Source organism: Corvus kubaryi, unplaced genomic scaffold, assembly GCF_017639235.1.
Source record: "Corvus kubaryi isolate FWS band 111438036 unplaced genomic scaffold, C.kubaryi_AGA036_p1.0 split3-73, whole genome shotgun sequence".
Taxonomy (NCBI): Eukaryota; Metazoa; Chordata; class Aves; order Passeriformes; family Corvidae; genus Corvus; species Corvus kubaryi.
The window spans coordinates 47,032,792-47,055,537 of NW_024582091.1; the positions used below are offsets into that span (position 1 = coordinate 47,032,792).

General features: G+C 42.2%; 1 protein-coding gene across 2 annotated transcripts in view; it reads left to right on the top strand.

Moving 5' to 3' along the window:
* The window catches only part of UST (uronyl 2-sulfotransferase), a 169,525-nt gene that overhangs the window by 124,250 nt on the left and 22,529 nt on the right, over positions 1-22,746 (top strand). For both annotated transcript variants that reach the window (XM_042016511.1, XM_042016512.1), the window contains exon 7: positions 5,489-5,646. In XM_042016511.1, coding sequence (XP_041872445.1) covers positions 5,489-5,646 — 158 coding nt within the window. The remainder of the gene's footprint in view (positions 1-5,488; positions 5,647-22,746) is intronic.

The window sequence follows — 22,746 nt, forward strand, 5'->3', positions numbered from 1 at the left end:
GATCCCTGTCACATGATCCAGCTATTGACCAAGCAATAATAAGGAGGGCTGAGTCTATCAGTCTCTGGACACAGGTCTTGAGTGGCGTGAGGGATAGATACCTGTGCGCAGACGATTTCTATATGCAGCAAACGCAGTGGAAGACCATAGGACAAAGGATCCAACACTTGAGAGAACTAACGGTGGTAGAGATTGTCTGCACAGATGACCCCGGATTGAGGAGTCCAGACTGGGTCAGAGTTAATCCAGTGATGTGGTGAAAGCTCATACAAGTTGGGCCACAAGAATACACTTCTGCTTTAGCAGTAATGAAACTGGCTGACAGTGGGAATGAGACCATGCAGCATATGGTGACAAAGCTCTGAGCATATGCAGATGCCGTGCATGGCCCAGCACATGCAAGAATTGCAGCTGTGGAAGCACATCTGCAGAAAGTGGAAAATAAGATAGAGAAGAATCACCAGGAACTCAAGAAGGAGATCAACGAGGGCCTTCTCCAAATCTCAGTGGTACAGATCAGAGATTCTGTTACCAGACGCAGATGTCCTCCAGCTAGAGAGAGAAGGTTCATCCCATGAGGTGAGCTGTGGTTCTTCCCGTGCGATAGTGGGGAAAACATGAAGAGGTGGGATAGACAACCCACTTCTGCTCTGGCAGCGCGAGTGCATGAATTGAAGGAGTGCAAGACTCAGAAAGAAAGTTCCACCAGAAAGGAAGTAGCTCCAGTTGCCCATAGCCGAACTGCCATATATGAGGGAAGAGAAGATGACATGTCTGATCCCCTTGAAGGAACCTCTAAAAGGTATGGCCAGGGAAGGAAGGATAACCAGAACTAGAGGGGCCCTGCCTCTAGCCAGGTAGAGACCAGGGAAAACCGTATTTTTTGGACTGTGTGGATTCATTGGCCTGGCACATCAGAACCACAAAAATATGATGCCTTGGTTGATAGTGGTGCACAGTGCACAATAATCCCATCGCAACATGTGGGGGCAGAATCTGTTTCTCTTGCTGGCGTGAAAGGTGGATCACAAGATTTGACCCTGGTGGAAGCTGAGGTGAGCCTGACCGGAAAAGAGTGGAAGAAACATCTCATTGTGACTGGTCCAGAGGCCCCGTGCATTTTGGGCATAGACTTCCTCCGAAGTGGGTATTTCAGAGACCCAAAGGGACTCAGGTGGGCTTTTGGGATAGCTGCTGTGGAGACAGAGGGCAATTAAGCAATTGAACACTTTGCCTGGGCTATCAGAGAACCCGTCTGCAGGAGGCCTTCTGAAGGGGGAAGAACAAAGAGTACCAATTGCCACCTTGACAGTGCATTGCCAACAGTACCGGGCAACTCGAGATGCTGTGATTCCCATCCACAAGATGATCCGTGATCTGGAGAGCCAAGGGGTGGTCAGCAAGACCCACTCACCCTTCAATAGTCCCATCTGGCCTGTGCGCAAATCTGAAGGAGAATGGAGATTGACTGTGGACTATTATGCCTTGAATGAAGTGACTCCACCACTGAGCGCTGCCGTGCCAGACATGTTGGAGCTCCAGTACGAGCTGGAGTCCAAAGCAGCGAAGTGGTATGCCACTATTGACATTGCTAAAGCATTTTTCTCCATTCCTCTGGCACCAGAGTGCAGGCCTCAGTTTGCCTTCACCTGGAAGGGTGTGCAGTAAACCTGGAATCAGTTGCCCCAGGGGGGTGCAAGCACAGTCCCACCATCTGCCACGGACTGATCCAGACTGCACTGGAAAAGGGTGGGGCTCCAGAACATCTGCAGTACATTGATGACATCATTGTGTGGGGGAACAGCACAACAGAAGTGTTTGAGAAAGGAGAGAAAATCATCCAAATTCTCCTGGAAGCCGGTTTTGCCATCAAGAAGAGCAAAGTCAAGGAGCCTGCTCAAGTGATTCAGTTCCTGGGAGTGAAGTGGCAAGATGGATGGCATCCGATTCCCACCGAGGTCATCAATAAGATTACTGCAATGTCTCCACCAACCAACAAGAAGGAAACACAGGCTTTCCTAGGTGCCATAGGTTTCTGGAGAATGCACATTCCCAAGTACAGCCAGATCGTGAGCCCTCTCTACCTAGTTACCTGCAAGAAGAATGATTTCCACTGGGGCCCTGAACAGCAACAAGCCTTTGCCCAGATCAAGCAGGAAATCGCTCATGCAGTAGTCCTTAGCACAGTCAGGACAGGACCCGAAGTGAAGAACATGCTCTATTCTGCAGCCAGGAACAATGGTCTGACCTGGAGCCGAAGCTACAGAGGGTCTGAAGCCAACTACACTCCAACAGAGAAAGAAATCTTGCAAGCCTGTGAAGGAGTCCAAGCCGCCTCAGAGGTAATCGGCACTGAGGCACAACTCCTCCTGGCACCCCGACTACCAGTGCTGGGGTGGATGTTCAAGGGAAAGGTTCCCTCTACCCACCATGCCACCAGTGCCACATGGAGCAAATGGATTGCTCTCATCACACAGCGTGCCTGTATCGGAAAACTGAATCGCCCTAGGGTCTTGGAAATAATCACAAATTGGCCCAAAGGTGAAAACTTTGGTCTCAGTGATGAGGAAGAACAAGAACAAGTGATGTGTGCTGAAGAAGCTCCACCCTACAACCAACTGCCATCAGAAGACACACACTATGCTCTTTTCACTGACGGATCCTGTTGCAACGTAGGGGTGAAATGAAAATGGAAAGCAGCCATATGGAGTCCCACACAATAGGTTGCAGAAGCTACTGAAGGAGAAGGTGGATCGAGCCAACTTGCCGAACTCAAAGCCATTCAGCTGGCCCTGGACATTGCTAAAAGAGAGAAGTGGCCAAAGCTCTACCTTTACACCGATTCGTGGATGGTAGCCAATGCTCTGTGGGGATGGCTGGAAAAGTGGGAAAAGGCTAATTGGCAGCATAGGGGAAAACCAATCTGGGCTGCTGAAGAGTGGAAAGACATCGCTGCCCGAGTAAGAAAGCTGGTTGTGAAAGTCCGCCACGTAGATGCCCATGTCCCCAAGAGTAGGGCTAATGAAGAACACCAAAACAACGAGCAGGTAGATCAGGCTGCAGAGATAGAAGTGTCACAGGTAGACTTGGACTGGAAACACAAGGGAGAGTTGTTCCTAGCTCGATGGGCCCATGATGCCTCAGGTCATCAAGGCAGAGATGCCACCTATAGGTGGGCACAAGACCAGGGGGTGGATCTAACCATGGACAGTATCTCCCAGCTTATCCATGACTGTGAGACATGCTCTGCAATCAAGCAGGCCAAGCGGGTGAAGCCTCTGTGGTATGGCGGGCGATGGTCCAAATACAAGTATGGGGAGGCCTGGCAGATTGATTACATCACACTGCCTCAAACCCGCCAAGGCAAGCGCTATGTGCTCACAATGGTAGAAGCCACCACAGGATGGCTGGAGACCTATCCTGTGCCTCATGCTACTGCCCGAAACACCATCCTGGGCCTGGAAAAGCAAGTCCTTTGGAGGCATGGCACCCCTGAGAGAATCGAGTCTGACAATGGGACTCATTTCAAGAACAGACTTATAAACACCTGGGCTAGGGAACATGGCATTGAGTGGGTGTACCATATCCCTTACCATGCACCAGCTGCAGGCAAAGTGGAATGGTGCAATGGATTGTTGAAAACCACCTTGAAGGCATTGGGTGGGAGAACTTTCAAAAACTGGGAGCAGCATCTAGCAAAGGCCACTTGGCTAGTTAACACCCGAGGTTCCACCAATAGAGCTGCTCCAGCCCAGTCTGAATCCCTGCATACAGTAGATGGAGATAAGGTCCCTGTAGTGCATGTCAGAGGATGGTTAGGAAAGACTGTTTGGATTAATTCTGCCTCGAGTACAGACAAACCCATCCATGGGGTTGTCTTTGCTCAGGGACCTGATTGCACATGGTGGGTAATGCAGAGAGATGGAATAACATGCTGTGTACCATGTGAAGGGTGAAAACCACCTGTAATGTGGAATGCCTGTATACCACTGCTTGCTGAGTGTCACTGTCACTGTTTGTACACAGCTGTATATGTATATGTATGTATTAATGTGTGTGTGTAGAGCCGACGATACGGGATAAGAGGTGGAATGTCTTGGAGTGACTTTATGATGTGTATCCCCTATTGCCGCTCTGTGCCCAGGCATGAGTCCTGTGCCTTTCCGAGTCTTTTAAATCTGGGTGTGAGAGAAAGAAAAAAGCCAGGCGGACTTTTTGAAGCAGTTTGTGCTCCAAGGTCTCTCTATCTCTCTGCGTGCTTCTGCGGCAGCAAGAGCGGAGGAAGCATCCTTTGCTGCTTTTCAGCCAGCTTTCAGCTCTGTTTTCTCCAGAGAGAGATGGAGAATTAAACTGTTTTTCTCCCTGGGACTTTGGCTTCTTCTTATTCTCCTCTTCTGGAACTGTTCAGAACTTTCCACTGAGGCCTGGAGGGGGGCCCAGGCCGACCCAGCTCCGAAGAGCGAGAGAGACTACACACACAGAAAGGACTGAATTTACCAGGTTCTCTCCACAGCAAGAGGTTTTATTATTTAGCATTATTCTTTTCCCATTGTGCATTGTGTCTGTTAAATAAATAGTTTTCTTCCCTTTCACTTTCCTCCAAGGAAAATTTTTCCCGAACCTGGTGGGGGAGGGATGGCTGTAACCTGCCTTCTATCAGAGGACATCCATTTTGGACGTTCCTCCGAACTTGTCTCAAACCGGGACACTGCTGCTCCCAGAACATAACTAATATGAATTAGTATATGGGATTTGGGATTCATAAGGTTGTCTAACCACATGATGCTTTTGGGAAAAGGGAAGCGTAAAGATGTACCGAGGTTCTGCCAGCTTCTCCCACTGGGAGAAAAGATAGAAGAACCCTAAACTGTTCTTAAAAACCAGTATCAGTCACAGCAAAAAAAAAAAAAGCAAACCCTGTAGCAAAACTACAGGGGAATCAGGGGTAATAACAGGGAAAGGGAAGATCCTGGAGACTTTGGCAGAAGTTAAAATGAAGGACAAGGTGGAAAATGATAGTGTCCTGTGTAGGATTCACCAAGTAACAGCAGGCAGTGGACATTGGTCCCAACAGTTCTGCTGATGTGGTTTAGGGATACCACCACCCCTCAGCACCTTCCAACACCCAGGGCAGTCATTCCTCCCATCAGACAATTTGTGCTGCTTCCAAGTTGAAATACCAAAGTTCACAAGTTTGAGCTGATAAACAGCTCGGCAAAAGATGTCTTCAGAATGGAGTACTTTCACACAGTGATTAGCCTCCTTTTAATGTGATCCTGTTTTTACATGCCAAGCCAATTTTAGATGTTGCGGGGAAAAGCTCAGTAAGCTGCTCAGGTTTGGTGGGGGGTCTTTTTTTGTTCTAAGTATAGCACTGAATATTTTTTTTATTCACTTTTGTTCTTGGCTTGAATTTGAGAAGTAAATGCATAATTAAACTTTTCTTTTTCCCTCCTCCATCTGTTCTTCCCCCATCAATTTCATACAGGGAGCCTGGTGAATGGGCCCTTGAAAGAGCAAAGCTGAATGTTAATGAAAATTTTCTGCTTGTGGGCATTCTGGAGGAGTTGGAGGATGTGCTGCTTTTATTAGAAAGATTCTTACCTCATTATTTCAAGGATGTGCTTAGCATCTACAAAAATCCAGGTAACTTTTTTCATTAAAAAGCTATTCTTACGGAAACTTCAGCAAAATCTGAATGGCTGCTGAAGGGTACATGTTTCTTTCTTGTTCAGTCAATGAGGAAGTTTATCTCCCTTTTAGGGAGCAGATTTGATTAATGGGGAAGGTCACATATTCCACTTTTATCTTTAATGTTACTGTGTGGTTTTCTTTCCTTGCAAGCACTTGTTGCTCAGTGATCTTTCCACATGCTAGAAAGCTTCCCATTTTCCACTGGAGTGGCTTTTCCTTCTTTTAATTGTCATACTCAGTTCTCAAATAATACTGTCAAAATATTCCCAAAATGGTGTCAGCAATATGTACTTAAAGAAACCTTCAAGAAATGGTTTGGGGAGCTGGACACTTTGGAGATTCTCTAGGACCAAGTTCAGCCTTGACTACGAGTTGAAATGAAATGAACCTTCAGTTGAGCTGAGTTTAGGTGAAGTACAAATAAGAATGTGTATTTACAGCACTTCCAGTACAAAGCATACTGAGGAAAGAGGCTTAGGAGACTGGAGTAGAGAAATGAAAATGGAGGGCACTCAATCTACTGCTTAATTTGCACCCCGTGGGCATTCTGAAAGGGTTCCCTCTGTCAATTCATCCCTCCAACACTTATTTATTGCTGACTTCTTTAAAAGGCAGTCTTGTGTCCTATGCCTAAAAATAAATATGATGCTTCTGGAGGGCTGTGCATGTCATTCCAGCAGAATTGATTTCTTGCTTACATTTGACTGGCTCATCAACATTGTATGAACCAAGCAGGGGTAAAACTTCCCTTCTTCCTTTGTGATTCGGTTGCATTTGTGTCAGTGTGAAATGCCTACAGCCATTAATATGTGTTTTGTACCAAGCTGTATATTAAAAGCACATGGAACAAAGATTGAATTTAGTTTGTAATGTATGCAGCTGATGGCTGGCTTCTGACTGTGAACAGAAATTACAGTAGTCAATCACTTTGGAGAAATTATGGGTTTCTATCCATAACCAGGATTTATGCGTGACTGTTCACCAAACCCTTCTCCCGGGATGCATCTTTGGAAATTCTGTATTTAGCAGTGATACAGATACTAGGGAAAGTATGACATTCCTTCTCTGAATATGATTGCAGAGGGTCATTATCTGCTTGCAATAAGGCAGTTAAGGCAGCTGTTTGGAAGGTGGGAGTGTCATGTCCAGCCTTAGAGCGATTTTGCTCAGTAACAGACATAAAGAGAGTATTGTACTGACATGAGAGCAACGCCCAGTTTGGGATCAGTTATTTCCCTTATCTTTATAACTTAAAAAATAAAAATACCTATGTTTGTAGTATGTGGAAGTCATCCTAAACGTTTGCACGTTTTGGTCTCCAAGGTGTCCCTGTAGGGATGTTAGACAAAAGGAAGGCAGGGGGATCAATAGAATGATGTGCTCTCTCTGCCATGAGACTTTCCTTTGAGAGTCTATATGCCTTCTTAGCTGCTCTGTGCACCATATATTTTCATTTCTTTTACTATGGGGGAAGCTTATAAGCAGCACACAGGGTTTTGATTTGCATTGGGGTGCCCTAGAAATTGTCAGGTGGGAAATAAGCAACCTGCCAGAATCATTAAGTGCTGGTTAATCTTTCTCTTCTCTGTGTATTTTCCAGTATCTGAAGGAAATTTGATCACCTGTTTCAGGACAGTGATTTCCTCTGGGATTTCATGTGTAAGACGGGTCTTGTGTCATGTCTAAAGATTCACCACTTTACTTCAGTATTCCCTAGGTGGATTAAATCTTTATTTTATCTTTCCCATTCACTTATTGACTGGGCATACTAGTAAGAAAACAGTTTCCTTGTGTTAACTCTCTCCTCCTCTTTTCATGCATACATATGTTTGAGGGGTTTTTTTCTATCATAATTATTTTCTGGTTATTTCTGAGTTGGTGCTTACAAAAAAAACCTTAACAGAATCAGCCAGAAAAATAAAAAGTATTCAAGTGGTGTGTAAGAAGTCCTATTTTGTTCTCCTCAGGGCATCTTAGGCCTGATCTGCAACACCCTCTGCTGTTGCATCATGCAGTGCTTGGAAGAAGACATGTTGTTTTGCCAGCTGTGTGGTGGTCCCACAAATCAGCAGATAACTTGGGCCAAAATTGACCTTTTCTTGCAACTAACACTTGCAGATTAAATCTATACAGTTTAAAGTATTGTCTGCTGACCTGCTGCTCTTAGTCTCTTATGGCAGTCTTTCCTCTTTCTGCATAAAGAAAGCTTTTCTCCAACTTATCTTTCATCAGCTAAATATAACAAGATGAGGAAAACACAGTGAAGGACGAGTACAGAAATGTGATTCATTTCCAAGTCTGTGAATATCTGCACCAGAGTCCACTGCAATAAGCAGTTCTGGATTAGGGGCAATTCAAAAACTGGGCTTGTAGAGCTGCCTCGAAGCAAAAAGTAGCTGAAGAAAGACAATTTCAATCCAGTATTGCTTTTTAGGATTACATAGATTAGAAATCACAGTAGGAAATCGGTGATTGCTGTCCCATCATAATCTAAACCATATTAAAAGCACCTTCCTGCTATAGGAAGCAAAATGCCTGGTGTTTTCAAACCCATAAAACCACATACACATTTAAGATACATCTGCAGGAGCTGTGGGTTAAACCCCTTCTTCCCAAAGTTGGGACTCTCCTTGCTCACATGCAGGTGCTTTGGCTTGTCACCAGATCACTGTAACTCCCATCTAAGCAAACTTCTTAGTATTGGAAACCTTCAGTGTAGGTTGATACTATAGAAATCAGGAAATCTAGAAAACTTTTTCTCATCTCTGTTCCTTTGAACTGTGCAGGCCATATTCAAAGTTCTTTGTTTCTTTTGTGTCTGTAGTAAAATTTCTCATCTGAAACACTATAATAACATTTATCAAGAAACTCTTGCTCAGTGTTCTCTTAGGAGAAAACAAAGCCTGTAGTTGTTTTAGCTTCAAAAATATTTTTCTGCTGTCGTTCTGAAGCAGATCATTAAAACTGTGGCTCTGTGGTCAGAGAGATAGTGGGACATTTTCATCAGAGAGCAGAGTGCTATTGTGTATCTGTATACCTGATGACACAGATAACTGCTTAAAGCAATACGAATTAAGTGCTCTCTTGTTGATGCTAATGATTTGTCTGACATAAGCTGGCAGAAGAAAACTGTGAAGAAAGGTAAAATATTTTAAAAACTTGTCAATTCAGCATGACAGAAAATGTCAGGGGAGACTAGGAGGATAACTTCCTGCATTGCATTAACAAAATGTTGCCTTCAGCTATTCCATATTGCAAATATATTGACTTGTGTGTTTTATAACCATGTATAACAAAATGTGAAAGCTCTTTGTGGTGCTAAAGTTTTCATTGGAACCAATCTGGTTTTATCTTGTACAATACTTTAAAGCCATGGGCTTCCTGTTTTTCTGCGTTTCCGTTCTCTCCTTGAAATGAAGTGTTTTCTTAATGTTAATACCAAGTCAAGAAATTGCAAAAGAACTCTATTTTGATGCCTGTCTTGTCTAAAGTTACAAACTTGTCTTGCCTTGGCAGCCAAAACTGGCTTTGACAAGAGACTAAAAGGCCAGGAATGGGGGCAGCAGACAGATTGTGAAATTGATGGATGAATAGATGGGTAGAATAAATTTTAAGAAGATATTTGCTAACACAGTAAAATTTGCTCAAAATCTTTTTTCACTAGCATTGAAGCAGATAGGATCCAATTGCAGAGTCTTAGATTTTATTTATTGCAAAATTTGAAAGTATTCCTTAACTCTTTGAAAGGTCTGAAATAGTTATAATAAAACTTGACATATAAAATCCTCACTCACCAGGAGCACAACTAAAGGAAAAAAAGCATTGGTCAGTCCTGTTCATTTTTGCTGGCTGTAGCTCATTTCTGCAACCTGTCTGGTAGCCAGAACACAGAGAATACTTACACAGTTTCTTTTGAAATGGGCACATGTGGGTTTCATATCTTTGGTGTTTTTAAGAGGCAAAAAGTACATACTATGCTCAGCAAAACAGACTTTTCTTGTGTCTTGTCAACTTCAATGGCATGGGGTAAAAGCTAACAGCATCTAGTGTAAAACAATAGGCAATAAAATGGTTTTTTATCACCTCAGAAATGACCCATGTCCTCACACCTCTCTGCGGGAGTTCATAAATTTTGTTTGGCACCAGAAGCCCTATAAAAACATTTCTTCCCAAAACCAGGAAAAAACCCCTTTGTTTCCTCAAAGTTGCATTTTGCATGGAGAATGTGTAGGCCTTACTCTACAACAAGAAGACTGACTTTAAGCTTTTCAGACAGTGAATTTTATTGAGTGCAATGAAATAAGTCACATTGTCAGCTGAAAGAAAATAATATTGTTCAGGTAAACAAACTGTAAAAAGTATATATTTTTTTAATTCAATGAAAATTTGATTCTCTTAAGAATTGCACTTACAGGGAATGTTTTAAACTGTAGTAGTAATATTATACCAGGTAATATAAACCTTTTTTTTTAAAATCTGTTATGTTCATGAATGTTAATGTTACAGTCGTGACATTTTCTATTGATAAGTTTCCCCTTCTCTTTAAACTCAGTAAGGAGAGGATGCTGCCATTTGTCTTTATTGGAGAGCTGAGGTCCTAAGAAGCAGGGAATTTTTGATGGAGTTAGGAGAAGGATGGAATCAAGCTCAGCAGTCTCTGCACTGTGCCGAAATCACTCCTGTGCCAGGCCAGCACTGAAGGTGGGACGTGCCTTCAGATGGTTCAGATGTTACGCATGTGTAAAAGTTCAGGAACCAAGGGTTTTTTCTCTCAGAGAGATTGTAGTGAATGTCTTTACAGGCACCACCTCCAAGAGCAAAAACTCTGAGAAAGAAATGATCGTAGGACTCTGTGGAAGGAGGCAGTGCTTTTTGTGTGGTGTCTTTAAATAGTGATCATCTTACCATCTTACATTCTGCCTTTGTTCAGCACAAAATGAAAGGAAAGAAGAAATTAGGACACATTATCTGAGGCTTCTTAGTCTGCTGGCTTCTTGTGAGCTATACTTTCTGAAAGGGTTGTGACTACTAAGTGGAAAGGGAATACACTGGCTCATCTTCTGTGCTAAACCCTCTCTCTCCTACAAGCACCTGCACTCCTGATGTGAGAATAAAATCAGCATGGATTAGTTTCAATTTAAATACTGAGGGGGTTTTGTGGTGGGTTTTTCTTGTTTGGGTTGGTTTTGGGTGGGTGGTTATTTTTTGGTTTTTTGCATCACTTCTAAAACTTTGAACGCATTCAAATGTTTAAAGGCTTTGGAGACTCCAAATACACTGTCTTTTCTTTTGCCTTGCCCTCTGGGAGAGCTTTGTGTTTTCCTTAAGTAATACTTTGAAGAGGAGTCACTGACTGAAAATTTTCTACCGAAGAGGAAAATTCTAAATTTCACGTGGAGGTAGAACATGAGGTTGGATTTGGGAAGTAATTCCGTGTGTAACACTTCTGTAGCAGGTTCCCATCTCTGATGTCAGGCAAACTGTGTGTGTGAGCAGAGAAGCTTTGTCCAGCAGGTGGAGCGATCTACCCATGTTTGCAGTGATCCCAGTGCTAACAGCACATGTGGTTTTACATTCTGCCTGGGTGGCGTTTTCTTATCACCCAACATCCTCTTCTGAAAATAGAAAACGTGAACAGACCATTCTTCTCTTCTCCCTTTGAAGTCTCAACTTTCAATATTGCATAGAGGAACACTATGAAACAATGTGTATGCTAAAACGTAACAGTTTAAGACCTAGGAAGAGTGTTTAATTGTAAGTTTGTTTCTTGTAAAAGAAATTCCCTGTTCTCTGTGTGCAAGACAGTCAGGGAAAGAGGAAGAGTCACAGTGCATATCCCAGAGGACATTTCTTTTTTATTAGGTCGATAGCATCTAGGACATTCTGCACAACTAATGTGTTCCTTGGTCTGTTTTATAAAACTGAAGTCACTATCAGAAGCTGTAGATTTATTATCTAGCTCTTCAGCCATGAAAATACAAGGTTTGGAGAGCAGGGACAAAACCTTGCTGCCTGATCCAGGATGCCTTGAAGATAGTGGATACACCCATGAGTGATAAGCATAGTCAGTGAAAGTATCCTTTCTTTTTTCAGTCCCATAAAAGAAAAATATGTTGTTTTCTGTCTTCCAGAGGTTTGAAATCTTATTGTGAATAAACTAAGCTGTTTTAAAACTAGGAGCTCTTGGAAAGTTTTGAGCACTTCTGGGCTTTCTCATGACTCTGTTTTTCAAAAGATCCTGTAGGTCTTCGAAATATTTGTCTCAGAAACAAAACTTCTCTGTGGTGAGTTCTGAAGCAAAGATTGACAGTGTTATAACAGCTGTGGTTCTTGTTCTGCTGAGGAAGGTGAAGACACTCCAGACAATGTGTGTGTGACATGAAAACCATAACTGTGCCACTAAAAGATTTATCCAAGATAGTATCAGTGTCATTGCTAAAATGGAATCAGGAGTAAAGGTGTGGCAAGAGAGTTTGGTGTGGCTTTCCAATCCACATGGAGCTTGTATACATCCAGGCTCAAGTCCTTTCTATTTACTGTTCCTTGCTAGCATGTACTTGTCAGATTGAGTTAGCTGTTACGTGCATGGTTACACAGCAGAGCAGTTGCCTATAAATATATCTTGTGGCCCCAAATGAATTGGCATTTTGAGATGAAAAGTGAGGCAGCTGACAGCCTGACGTGACATCGGTGCTCAGTCTGGGTGGATCTGCTCCCTGAGCCTACAGTGCAGGGAAGTGAGATTTATATGTCCGTTTGCCAAACACATTGCTGTGGCTCTGCTTTCTCCTGGAGTCAAGAGCAGTGGTTGACTTGGTAAGTACAGCAGCACCAGCAGTAATCACTTAGATCAGGTGAGAAATTTACATACTTCATATTGGCAGGCCAGGATCATGGGCATGGTTCATGAACTGGAGAAATGAGGAATGAGGCTACTGTTGATCCGTAGTTCCCCTTCCCAGTGCTTCTGGCATTCAAGGAGGTTGGCTGCCTTCCAGATCTCATCACCGATGATGGCAAAGAAGGATATGGTTTCTCTTCTTGCTAATTACAATACTGATTTTAAATCCTTATTTTAGGCTTGGATTTTCATGGGAGTTGTATTTGCAAAGGCTCTGCTCAGAATCAGTTGTAGTGGAAAGTGAAGTCCATGTTCCCTTAAATCATTGTTTGAAAAACCTAGATCTAATATTCCTCCTCTAGTAAAGTTTCTGGACACATGAGTTCATAGACTGGCTCTGACAAACTACAATGTATTGTAGAGACAGGCTGAGCATTTTTTGTAGAATTACTTCATCTTCCCTTTCTTTGAGCTACAACATGTGCGTATACCGAGCTTGTGCTCTGCAATCTGCTACCTTTTTCCTATTCCTCTCCTGCACCTTTTTTGTATTTCTCTTTCCTGTCAAATGGCAGGGTCTTTGCCTGAAGCCAAACAAATTTTATTTTTTGCATGCTCATCAGAGCCTCTCTATCATTAACAGAGTTTCCCCCTCTAAAGTTTCTGTACGTCTGTAGGATTATGAAGACTGAGACCGCCTGATGCATCATCTTTGTCTTTTAGTGCAATTCCATGATTTCAGCCTACAGAATTTGCATTTCATCCCACCTATTCATGTCACTTGCATTCCATTTCCTTTCATCAGATCTATTGATGGGCTGTCTGGTTTTGGATTAAAGCTGCAAAGATGTAATTTCATGCCATGTTGCGGTAAAAACAAAACGTATTTATGTTCTAAATCCCAAGGGACCAGTCAGACAAGCCCTTACATCTCACACATCAAGAATTCCTGTGTATGAATTCATGTGTAGTCAGATCATTTTGAAGGCTTGGTGCTAATACCTTCCAAGCAACTGTTGTGTTTATCTAATGAGCATATCAGTCACTAAAGATGTTACGGTTTATAAGTGCACTCCTGCTGCTCATCTGAGGTTGATTCCCTGATGCATCTTTTGAATATTTCCTGTTCCTAGTATCACAAAATGGAAAACCTATGGATAGCCAGCTTTGTTAAAGCTCTGGCACAGAGGGATAGCTGCATTCGGATACAACATTAGTGATATCTCATAAATAATCCAGGGTTACTGATGACAATATACCACAGAGATTTTAATGACAGGCAGTTAAAGCTTGCAGTGATAGTTCATTCCTTCTTGAATAACTTCCTAAATAAAATCATAATGCTATTTTAATCAATAGCATTTCAGCTAAACCTCTGTTACTGCTGCTGCTTTAAAAATAGCATTTAAACAAAAATTACAGCAGTAACAGATTATTCAGATTGCTTCTTTGACAACTTTGACCTCTCTCCAGGCAACAGAAGGCATACAGAAGGAGCTATTGAATCCCAGTTAATTGGTGTGGTTCTGTTCCCAGGTACAGCTCTGGTATATTTGAAGATGTCTTCATTTCACCTACACAGAAACAAGCAAGCTGCACAAGGTGGCTGAGGGTGGAATATAAAAAACTTTTATTAATAATAGGACCAAAACAACTGAGAATTTAGCTCAATTATCACTGTGTCCCACAGTATGTTTTCAGGGCCACTGTTTAGCGAGAAACGTCTCTTAATTGAAAATTAATCATATTTGGCATTGAAGACACAGGAACAGTATGGAGCAGATCACAGAGCTGACTATTCACTTAGCTTTTAGGAGCACAATCGTATTTTCAGTCTTCAAATAAAGCTGTTGTACTTTTTTCTTAGACTAAATCACTGTATCAATGGTAGAATGGGCAACAGGTTAAATTGATTATTCTTATCTCCAAGGCATCTTGCAAGAACAAGCCAAGTACCATGAGCCAGCATCTTTGATGGCTCAGAAATGTTTTAAAAAGCATTAAAGGTAAGGTGACTATAGAAAAGCAATTTAGTTGTTAAGACACTTTTACCTGTAATTTTTTACAGTAGAGACAAGCAGCCATCCCTTAGGAATTACTTAGATTTTCACATAAATGCTGCAATTTAAAATCTAGTTTTTAAAGTGACGCAAATTAGCTGCTATAGTAATTAAACTGTTATAATAATTAAAATTAGGAAAACATGAGAGAGCATAAGTTGTGACAAGTTAGGTGGGAAATTATTGCACGGCACTTTCTGACATGCAGCTTGCTAAAGGCATTAAAGCTAACATCAAAAGGGTTTTTCCCAGACACATCAGGGCTAGGTGGCCGAGAAGAGTCAGGCAGAGAGACAGTGGGCAGCTGGGAGAAGTGGCAGGGAGACAGGGAAGGGACATCCCCCAGGTACATCTGTAAAGGGACCACTTGCTCCCAGAGGACACAGTGTATTGTGCTCTAAAATCATCTTAAGGACCCTGTTGCTACTATTAGAAAAGAAGGGAGAGAATTAGTAACGTGAATTTCAGCAAAGTGCAAGGGTCAGCTCTTGATGACAAAATTTTAAGAATTGAAATGAAGTAAATATGTTAGCAGTGTAGCTCTCAGGTGCTACACAGGAGTCGCTTTGGTATGTCTCCCAGCCATCACTCCTCTCTTGAACACAGCTTCAGACCATGCCTGTGCTCTTCCCTCTGAACTCCTTTGCTTTCCCTGCCCTGAAGGCAGTTTATGGTGCTGGAGAGCTGACCCCTTGCTCTTCCTTCCTTGGAGTTATGTTCCCTACTTCCTTTCCTTGTTGGAATTTCCCAGCCTTTTTGGTCCATCCCTCTTGAAAATTTTCTCTCCAAGAAGCTATAGTGAGAAAAGAGGTTTTTACTAAATATAGCTATGAAGATTCCATTTTTCTTTTTTTTCTCTGTTCTTGGAGTAGAATCACAAATTTTCAAATGTAGTATGAAAGAGCATTCTCCCCTCTGCTTCTCTCTTGGCTCATCTTCCCAGTTTCCTCCTCTTCTTCCAAACTGCATTCTCATTGTGTTCTTTTATTACTATCTTCTTTCCAGTTTTCTATCTTTGTCTATCTCCAACATTTGCACAATGGTTACTGCACTTTATAAATATTATCTTTTGAGTTGTGCTATCTGCACTCCATTTGAATATCTTCTCAGTTACTTGCAAATGCCATCTATAATACAGGTAACTGTTAGGGTGTGGCATTTTTTACTCCACAGCTGTCTTGAGTCCTTGGCAGTGTTAGGGATGCTGCTGTGAGAGCTAGCATTCATCAAGGATTTCTTTGAAACTGAAATCGCCACCTCTGTGGTATGTCCCCTGATTCAATCTGCAGCTATTTTGGAAGAATAGTTAAGATGACTCCCAAGCTTTTAGAGGGCTGCAATTGTCACCTAGACATAACAGATGAAAAAATCAAATTGATGTACTGGGAGGAACTATAATATATTGAGGATGTGATTAACAGACAGTTGGGAAAAGTCAGTATGGCATTTGTAAAACCTCAAAAATCAACTACTTCCTTGAAGGACGTAGCAAGCACAGGGATATGAGATGGTACACGTGTGATTTTTCAGCAAGATCTCTGTCTAAAAGCTCTTTAAGAAAACCAGTTGTCAGGATAGGAGAAAGAATGTTCTCCTGCAGGATAAAGCTGGTGGAAGAGGTAAGCATGCATTGTCTGGTAGTGTCCCCTTACTTTGAAAAAAACAAGGAAGTCTCACAGGGACTATGGTGCAGCCTGGGAGAAATGTTCTCTTAAAAAGGTATGACTGAGGTAAGAGAGGTCAATGCCGATATGATGTTACCAGGAAGCAACAAAAACAACACTGAAGTGGCCTACGAATCATAATAAAGCAAAGCATTAAAATTCATCTCATGTGCAGTTGAGAAGGTCTGTCCTCAGCACTCAGAGCTGCAGTCCACAGATGCTCTGGGTCCTGATCTGTGTGGAGCTTGGTAGGAAAGTGCACAGATTGTCAGATGGGTGGGTATTTTTCTCTGCACAGGGAAGCAGTCTCCTACTGAAGAAATTTTTATGCAAAGCTAGATCAAGTCATGACTCAATTTTTCCAGATGGCAGAAAATGATAATGCAGGACAGAAGGGCTAAATCCTGGCTGAATCTCAAGAGCAGCTGAAGGAAAGACATTCACATCTGAGGTGCTGCCCTAGCTGCAAAGCAGGGAGTTCACGCAGCTGTACTTCTGATTTGTGTTTAATGGTAGGTGATTCAGGAGCATCAGAACATGCCTGCTCTTGTTCTCATTTATCTGTTCTCTTTCAAGTTTGCATTCTGGGCAAGCAAAAGGTGGCAAGGATGACAGTGAAGCCAAAGAAAGGTAATTTTCTGCAGACACACCAGGCCTCATTTTCCAGCTAGACTTACCAGAGAAAGAAAGAAACTGTTGAGTTGGCCTCTGGTTTTCCAGCAGTGAGCAGCAGCTGTTTTGGTAGCAGTAGCAGCAGCTCATATAACAAATGTTTCATGATGAATGCAAACAAAAGCCAGCCCTGAAATTCCAGCTCCGCTATGTACGCATAAAATACAAAACCAGTTCAAAATAACGTAACTACTCAACTTAAGGGATTTTTTTTCTCCTCCTCTAAATAAATTCCATATGAGAATTAGTGTTTGGTCTGCTCAGTTCTCCAGGGTTCACCCAGAAAATTCTTATCATGCAGGCTGAGGGCAAAAAGTGAGCACAAAAACAGAGCAAGAAAAAGTATTTTTAAAAGAAGTGCACGTGCAAAGAGGTGTGTGGTTTGGGTGAAGGTTTGAGAATGCCAAACATGCTTACTGAATTGAAATTACTGCTGATGTTTGTGAGTTGGCTGAATCCACTTGCCTCCAGAATAGGTCTTGGAGGAATTCTTTATGCACCTCTGTTCAATTTGGTTTCTGAAGATGACTTGTGGTTTTAAAGGCATCTACATGTTAGAAGAGTGTTATGCCCTCTAGCATAAATTTCTTTCCAGATAGCTAGTGGGAGGATTTCTAGGGAATGCAAGTTGCTGGTCAGTGCATACTCAGGGGAAATGAGGATATTGAAGAGAGAGAAAAATACAATAATTGAAGACTCAGGAGAAATACAAAAGCTATCCAGGGGGCAGTGTCTTAAATTGTTATCTTCCTCCAGTTGCTTAAGTTAAAACAGCAAGTAAATACCAGCATTTACCCATCCCTCCCTGCTCTGCTGTTTGCTGAAAGTCTGGAGCGGCATCTGTTGTCTGCCCACGCAAGCACTCCTGCTCTGTTCTCAGGCCCTGAAATACTCTCTTCACAATCAGTTTGCTTTCCTCATGGCTGTTGTTTCTGATCTGGCTTCCCTGTAATATGGGATTATTCAGCTCTATGCATCCAGCATAAGAAAAACCCTAAATTCTTGCATTCTGACAGATTAATGATAAAATAATATATCCTGTTGTGCCTTTTGCAATATGATTCTATCTAATACCTTTTGTGTAATGGAAATTTTGAATGAGGTTCGTCTTCTTCCATTTTGTTCCCTTCAACTGAATTTTGCAGGGCCTGTGAAGTTGTGTTGCTGTGTGATGTATTTCTGTTCTTGGGGTACACGTGTACCTGTAAGTCGTTATGGGTATCACATCTTCGGCGTTGCAGAGCATGCAAATGTAGGGCTTAGAACAAAAACTGTTTGGTTGTCTTGTCTCTGCTTCTCCTGCTTCTTGACTGCTTCGATTAATTTCCAAGCCATCAGCTACATGATTTGATCTCTTGGTTTTTGTGCAGTGGAAGGGGGAAAAAGGAGGTTGATAAAGAATACTGTTGGATCTAAAAAAGAAGCAAGGACAGAAGGTTTTTCTTCTTTCTCACTGGAAAGAAGCACGGCAGAAGTTACTGGGAGAGCCCAGTGGCTGGTTGTGTTGGGCCCATGGGGAGGGAAGACAGGGACAGGGAGCACACGGATGTTGCTGCAGCAGAATATTTGGTGCATGCAGGGAGCCACGGGTGCACACAGTTGGCCAGAGCCCCCAGTGCTTTGCAGAGCTGTGCTCCTGTGGCTTTTAGGATGTTAGCAAGTTTGGACATTTACTGCTTGGACACGAACATGCTTTTTCTGTTACATAAAATGAGAGTGTGGAATTAATGGGTGACTGATACATAATATACATCTTCCAAAAGCTAGTGGAAATTGGAAATGACAGAAGTGACAGCATAGCCAAAGCAAATTTATTTAAAACACTGAATGAAAATATTCACAGAAAACTCTGTTTTAGCCTAAAAACCACTAAATATTTTCTGGACATTGAAGTCTTATTTTTATTTTGAAGTTTTCTTCCACTCTACTGTTCCATAAGTGCTCTGCCTATTTCACAGTAGCCTGACTGTCCTTGAAGGGTCTTCAGACAAACCTGGCTTACTTCACTGGATATTGACATTATTTAATGGCACTGCTCAAATTATGTACTGGGGAGCTGAACTCTCTGCATGATCAGTGAAGAGAGTTAAATGGCTGTTCATCTCTCTGGGGGTTGTTTGGTGCCCTGAGTAGCTGTCTGGAGTTCATCAGCAGGAATATTCCTCACTTGTGCTGTATACAGTACACAGTAGGGTAGAGAAGAATGCTGGCTAGGAGTTGACATGCAGTAGTGTTTGTGGAGCAAGGATGAAGTATGCATATGAAAACAAAGTTTATGTCATCCTTCTTAATGCTTTCCTTGCCTATCCAATAGAGAGATCTGTGCATCACTGAGTCCTATTTAAGTTTTGGTGGAATTGTTTGGGGGTTTCTTGTGGGCTTCACTTGGGGTTCTTTTAGCACCCCGCTGTATTTTCCTGCAGTGATTCCAGGAACAAAGTCTATGACCTTAGTTCCCTGTGGTGCACAGAAACACAGCAGAAGCCCAGGACTCCATTACCAAGAGCAAAGGAGGTGAATGAAGAGGAAGATCTATTCTAGTAAATAGAAAGAAACCCCTGCATGGTGACCAAAGCAACTGCTAGAGAGTGAACTGCAGAAGATGGGGAACCTGGGGAAGGATTTTGGACAGTAAAACTTTGAAGGGATCTTGAAGCATGGCAGGACCAGCTGGGGTAAGGGATGATGGTTGAACAAACCTGCTCAGGTATTTGGCAGTGAGGTAATTTCACCAGTTGCTTCCTCCGTATTCTCTCCAAGAGTTTTGGATCAGCACATGTGAGATATATCTCCGGTCTTTCTCTGTGCACGGCTTATGTTTCAGTGTTCGAGAAGTCCTCAGTCTGTCTTTCTGCACTGAAACCTGGTTCATAGGGACTAGTGTTTGTCCAGTTTCACCACAGAAGTATCACATGCTTTCCACATCTTCCTTAGGGTTATTATTTCAGCATTTGTGGATATTTCAGGTGTGGGGTTTTTTCCAGTCTAGATTCTTATCCTGTCTATTCCCATTCTTAATTTAATTCAGTAAGTGGTAAACTCAGTGGTAAATTTTGAGTCTGTGATGGTAATTAAAAGCTATTAGAGTCAGGACATAAGCTGGGAATCCTGGATACCGAATAACGCTGTCCGCATCATTAATTGTTGTCTTCCCTGATGGGGGAGACGTGTAGATTTTTGCCAGGAGAAAAAGGGAGGCAAATGGGACTTCATGCTTCTCAGTCTCCAGATAGGTGTTTATTAATTCTTATCTAAGGAGTACAAGCCACTGGCATGGCTTAGACATAGCACAGAGCAGAGAATGCAGCAAGAAGACAACTTATCAAGATCTCACAGCCTTTTTAAAGGTAAATTACCCAATGAAAACTTAAAACACAAGATATTTTCACTTTTTTACCAATGTCCAACAAGTTCCTAAATCATGTAGACAGGAACTGCGGGATTCTGTATCCAATCATCCCAAACCACTATTGCTGCAAAATACGGAGTTAGTGAAGAAGGAGAGAGAAGCTTTTAACTACAACTTATCCTCCATTTTGAGGTTTTCTACTTCTCTCTATTTACTATGCAAATAGACCTAAAAACTCTAAATTTTTCACCCTGTGATAATCTCACATAGTATTCTATCACCTAATTCACACCACTGCAGATTCAAATTCTTCCCAGAGGCTAGGCAAATTTTCCCATGGACAAAGGCCAAAACCAGTACTGTCCAGGGGGGTAAAACCTTTCAAAACAGAGAAATATTCTCTGCATTCTAGGTTTCCACACCAAATAGCATTTTGAAGAGTTCATATTCTTTCCCGAATTTGGGTACTTAGTCTAGCTCATGACTTTGTGTGCCAAACCAATTCACTGATTTTCTCTAATGACCAGGTGAGATGCTTAGCATGGAGGGTGTGTATTCTTCATAAGTGCAATGAAACAGAGTTCTTGTGTTAATATTTTTTTGTCTGTTTTGTTTGCAAGTGGCAAATTGTTCTTTCCAGTCAGAGTAGTGAAAAAGCGTGAGATGAGTGCTCTTAGTCCAAGCCCTTGAAAGAAATACATTATTGTGGTGGGCATACATATACACACATCCTGATATACATACGTATTCATCCAGATATACCAAGAACAGCTCGTGGAGGACAATAAACCCCTTTTGTAGTCAGCTATTCTTAGCTCTTATTAGTTGAAAATAACAAGAAAAAATTGCATCTTGTACAACTTTGCCTGTTTGGTGCAGACACGCCAATGCAAGTGGCTGATAGCAAGAAGTGTTGTCTTACCCATTACCAAACAGCTTACCAAAAATGTCAGCCCAGTTCATCTTGAACTTTTACTAACAGAAGAGCAGTGAAACTGCAAAGCATATCTGTCTGTATATTAAATTTCAGATTTTACTTAGCACTGCCTTCTGCTGGTGGTAGAATATGGTATTGGGTCCCTGGCAGGTCCCAGTACTTTGTGCATTTGCAGAACGCCTTATTTAGCCTATTTTAAGGGCAGACTTACCACTTAGCCAAAGGTTCTGCTTTGAATCATTGAAAATTATTTTCCTTGGTGCATGTTTTTGCAAGCTACTTGTAGAAATCAGTGGTTTGAGTTACTGCTTAATTCAGCTGCTCAGTTCACAGACTGCTTCAGTTACCCTTTCAGACCACATCTTGGTGTGCATCCCACTTGTTCAAAAGTAATAAGAAGTTAAGTGCATAGCCTCTTTGTATCTCATGTGCAAAAAGGGAAAACCTCCTAGTCCCACACATCTTTTCATACTGTATATACATGTGTGAGTAATTTAGTGAAGAAATGGCACATGACACGTTAGTATATTTTACTAGCAATTGGCAATGCCAGACCAATATTTTGATTTTGAAATAGTGGCAGAACTTGCCCAGATTGCTGCTAAAATCAAAGGACGAATCCAGCACTGCATCCTTGTTTCCTAACAGGAAAAGACAAAAAGCAAAAGATACAACAGAAGTATTTTGATAAACAGATGTCACCCACTTTAAAGTGTTGAATCTCAGTTTAATTTTTCCCATGCTATATAAATAGTCCCTTCACTTCCTTTAGCCTTGCAGTTTTTCATTTCTCACTGTTACTCAAACAAAATGAAAAAAAAAAACTAGTTATATTTATGAGGACTCTATATTTGCTCAGTTTAAGGGTTTTTGTTTCTTCAGTAAATGTACTTAATAAAATTAAATGCTCTGGGAATGTGCCAGAAATGCTGTCAGCCATTATGGCAAGCCGATGGATGAAGTTCCAGCTGAATGTGAAGTGCCCAGGTTACTTTGTTTATTTAGAATCTGGTGACCACAGTCACTGGACATACTAGAGTAGCCTGTGAGGAATGTGTTTTTAAAGAGCTCAGAGTCATAATTTCATACTCCTAGCACGCATGGGTTTACTGGAGAACTTGGCCCCATCCAGACATTGAATTGGGTACTGGGACCTGCATACTCAGCACTAAAACTGTATGTGAAGGCAATCTAGCTGAGGCATCTGTCACCCCACTGATTGCCAGGGTTGGTTCTACTTCTTGGACTGGTTAGGCCAGGTGTCCCCTTCCTCCCTCAATAGCTCCATGTGTGTCCCTTCCAAAGCTGCACACTCAGTTGCAGAGGACAACCTCCCCAATAGATTTTTTTGGCTGGAAAGTTGCCCAGCAGAGAAGTACCTGAGCATGGTGGTTCAACAGCTGGCTTAACATGAGCCAGTGTGTGCCCAGGTGGGCAGGAAGGCCAATGGTATCCTGGCCTGGATTAGATGTAGCATGGCCAGCAGGACATGGGCAGTGACTGTCCCCCTGTACTCACCAGTACTGGTG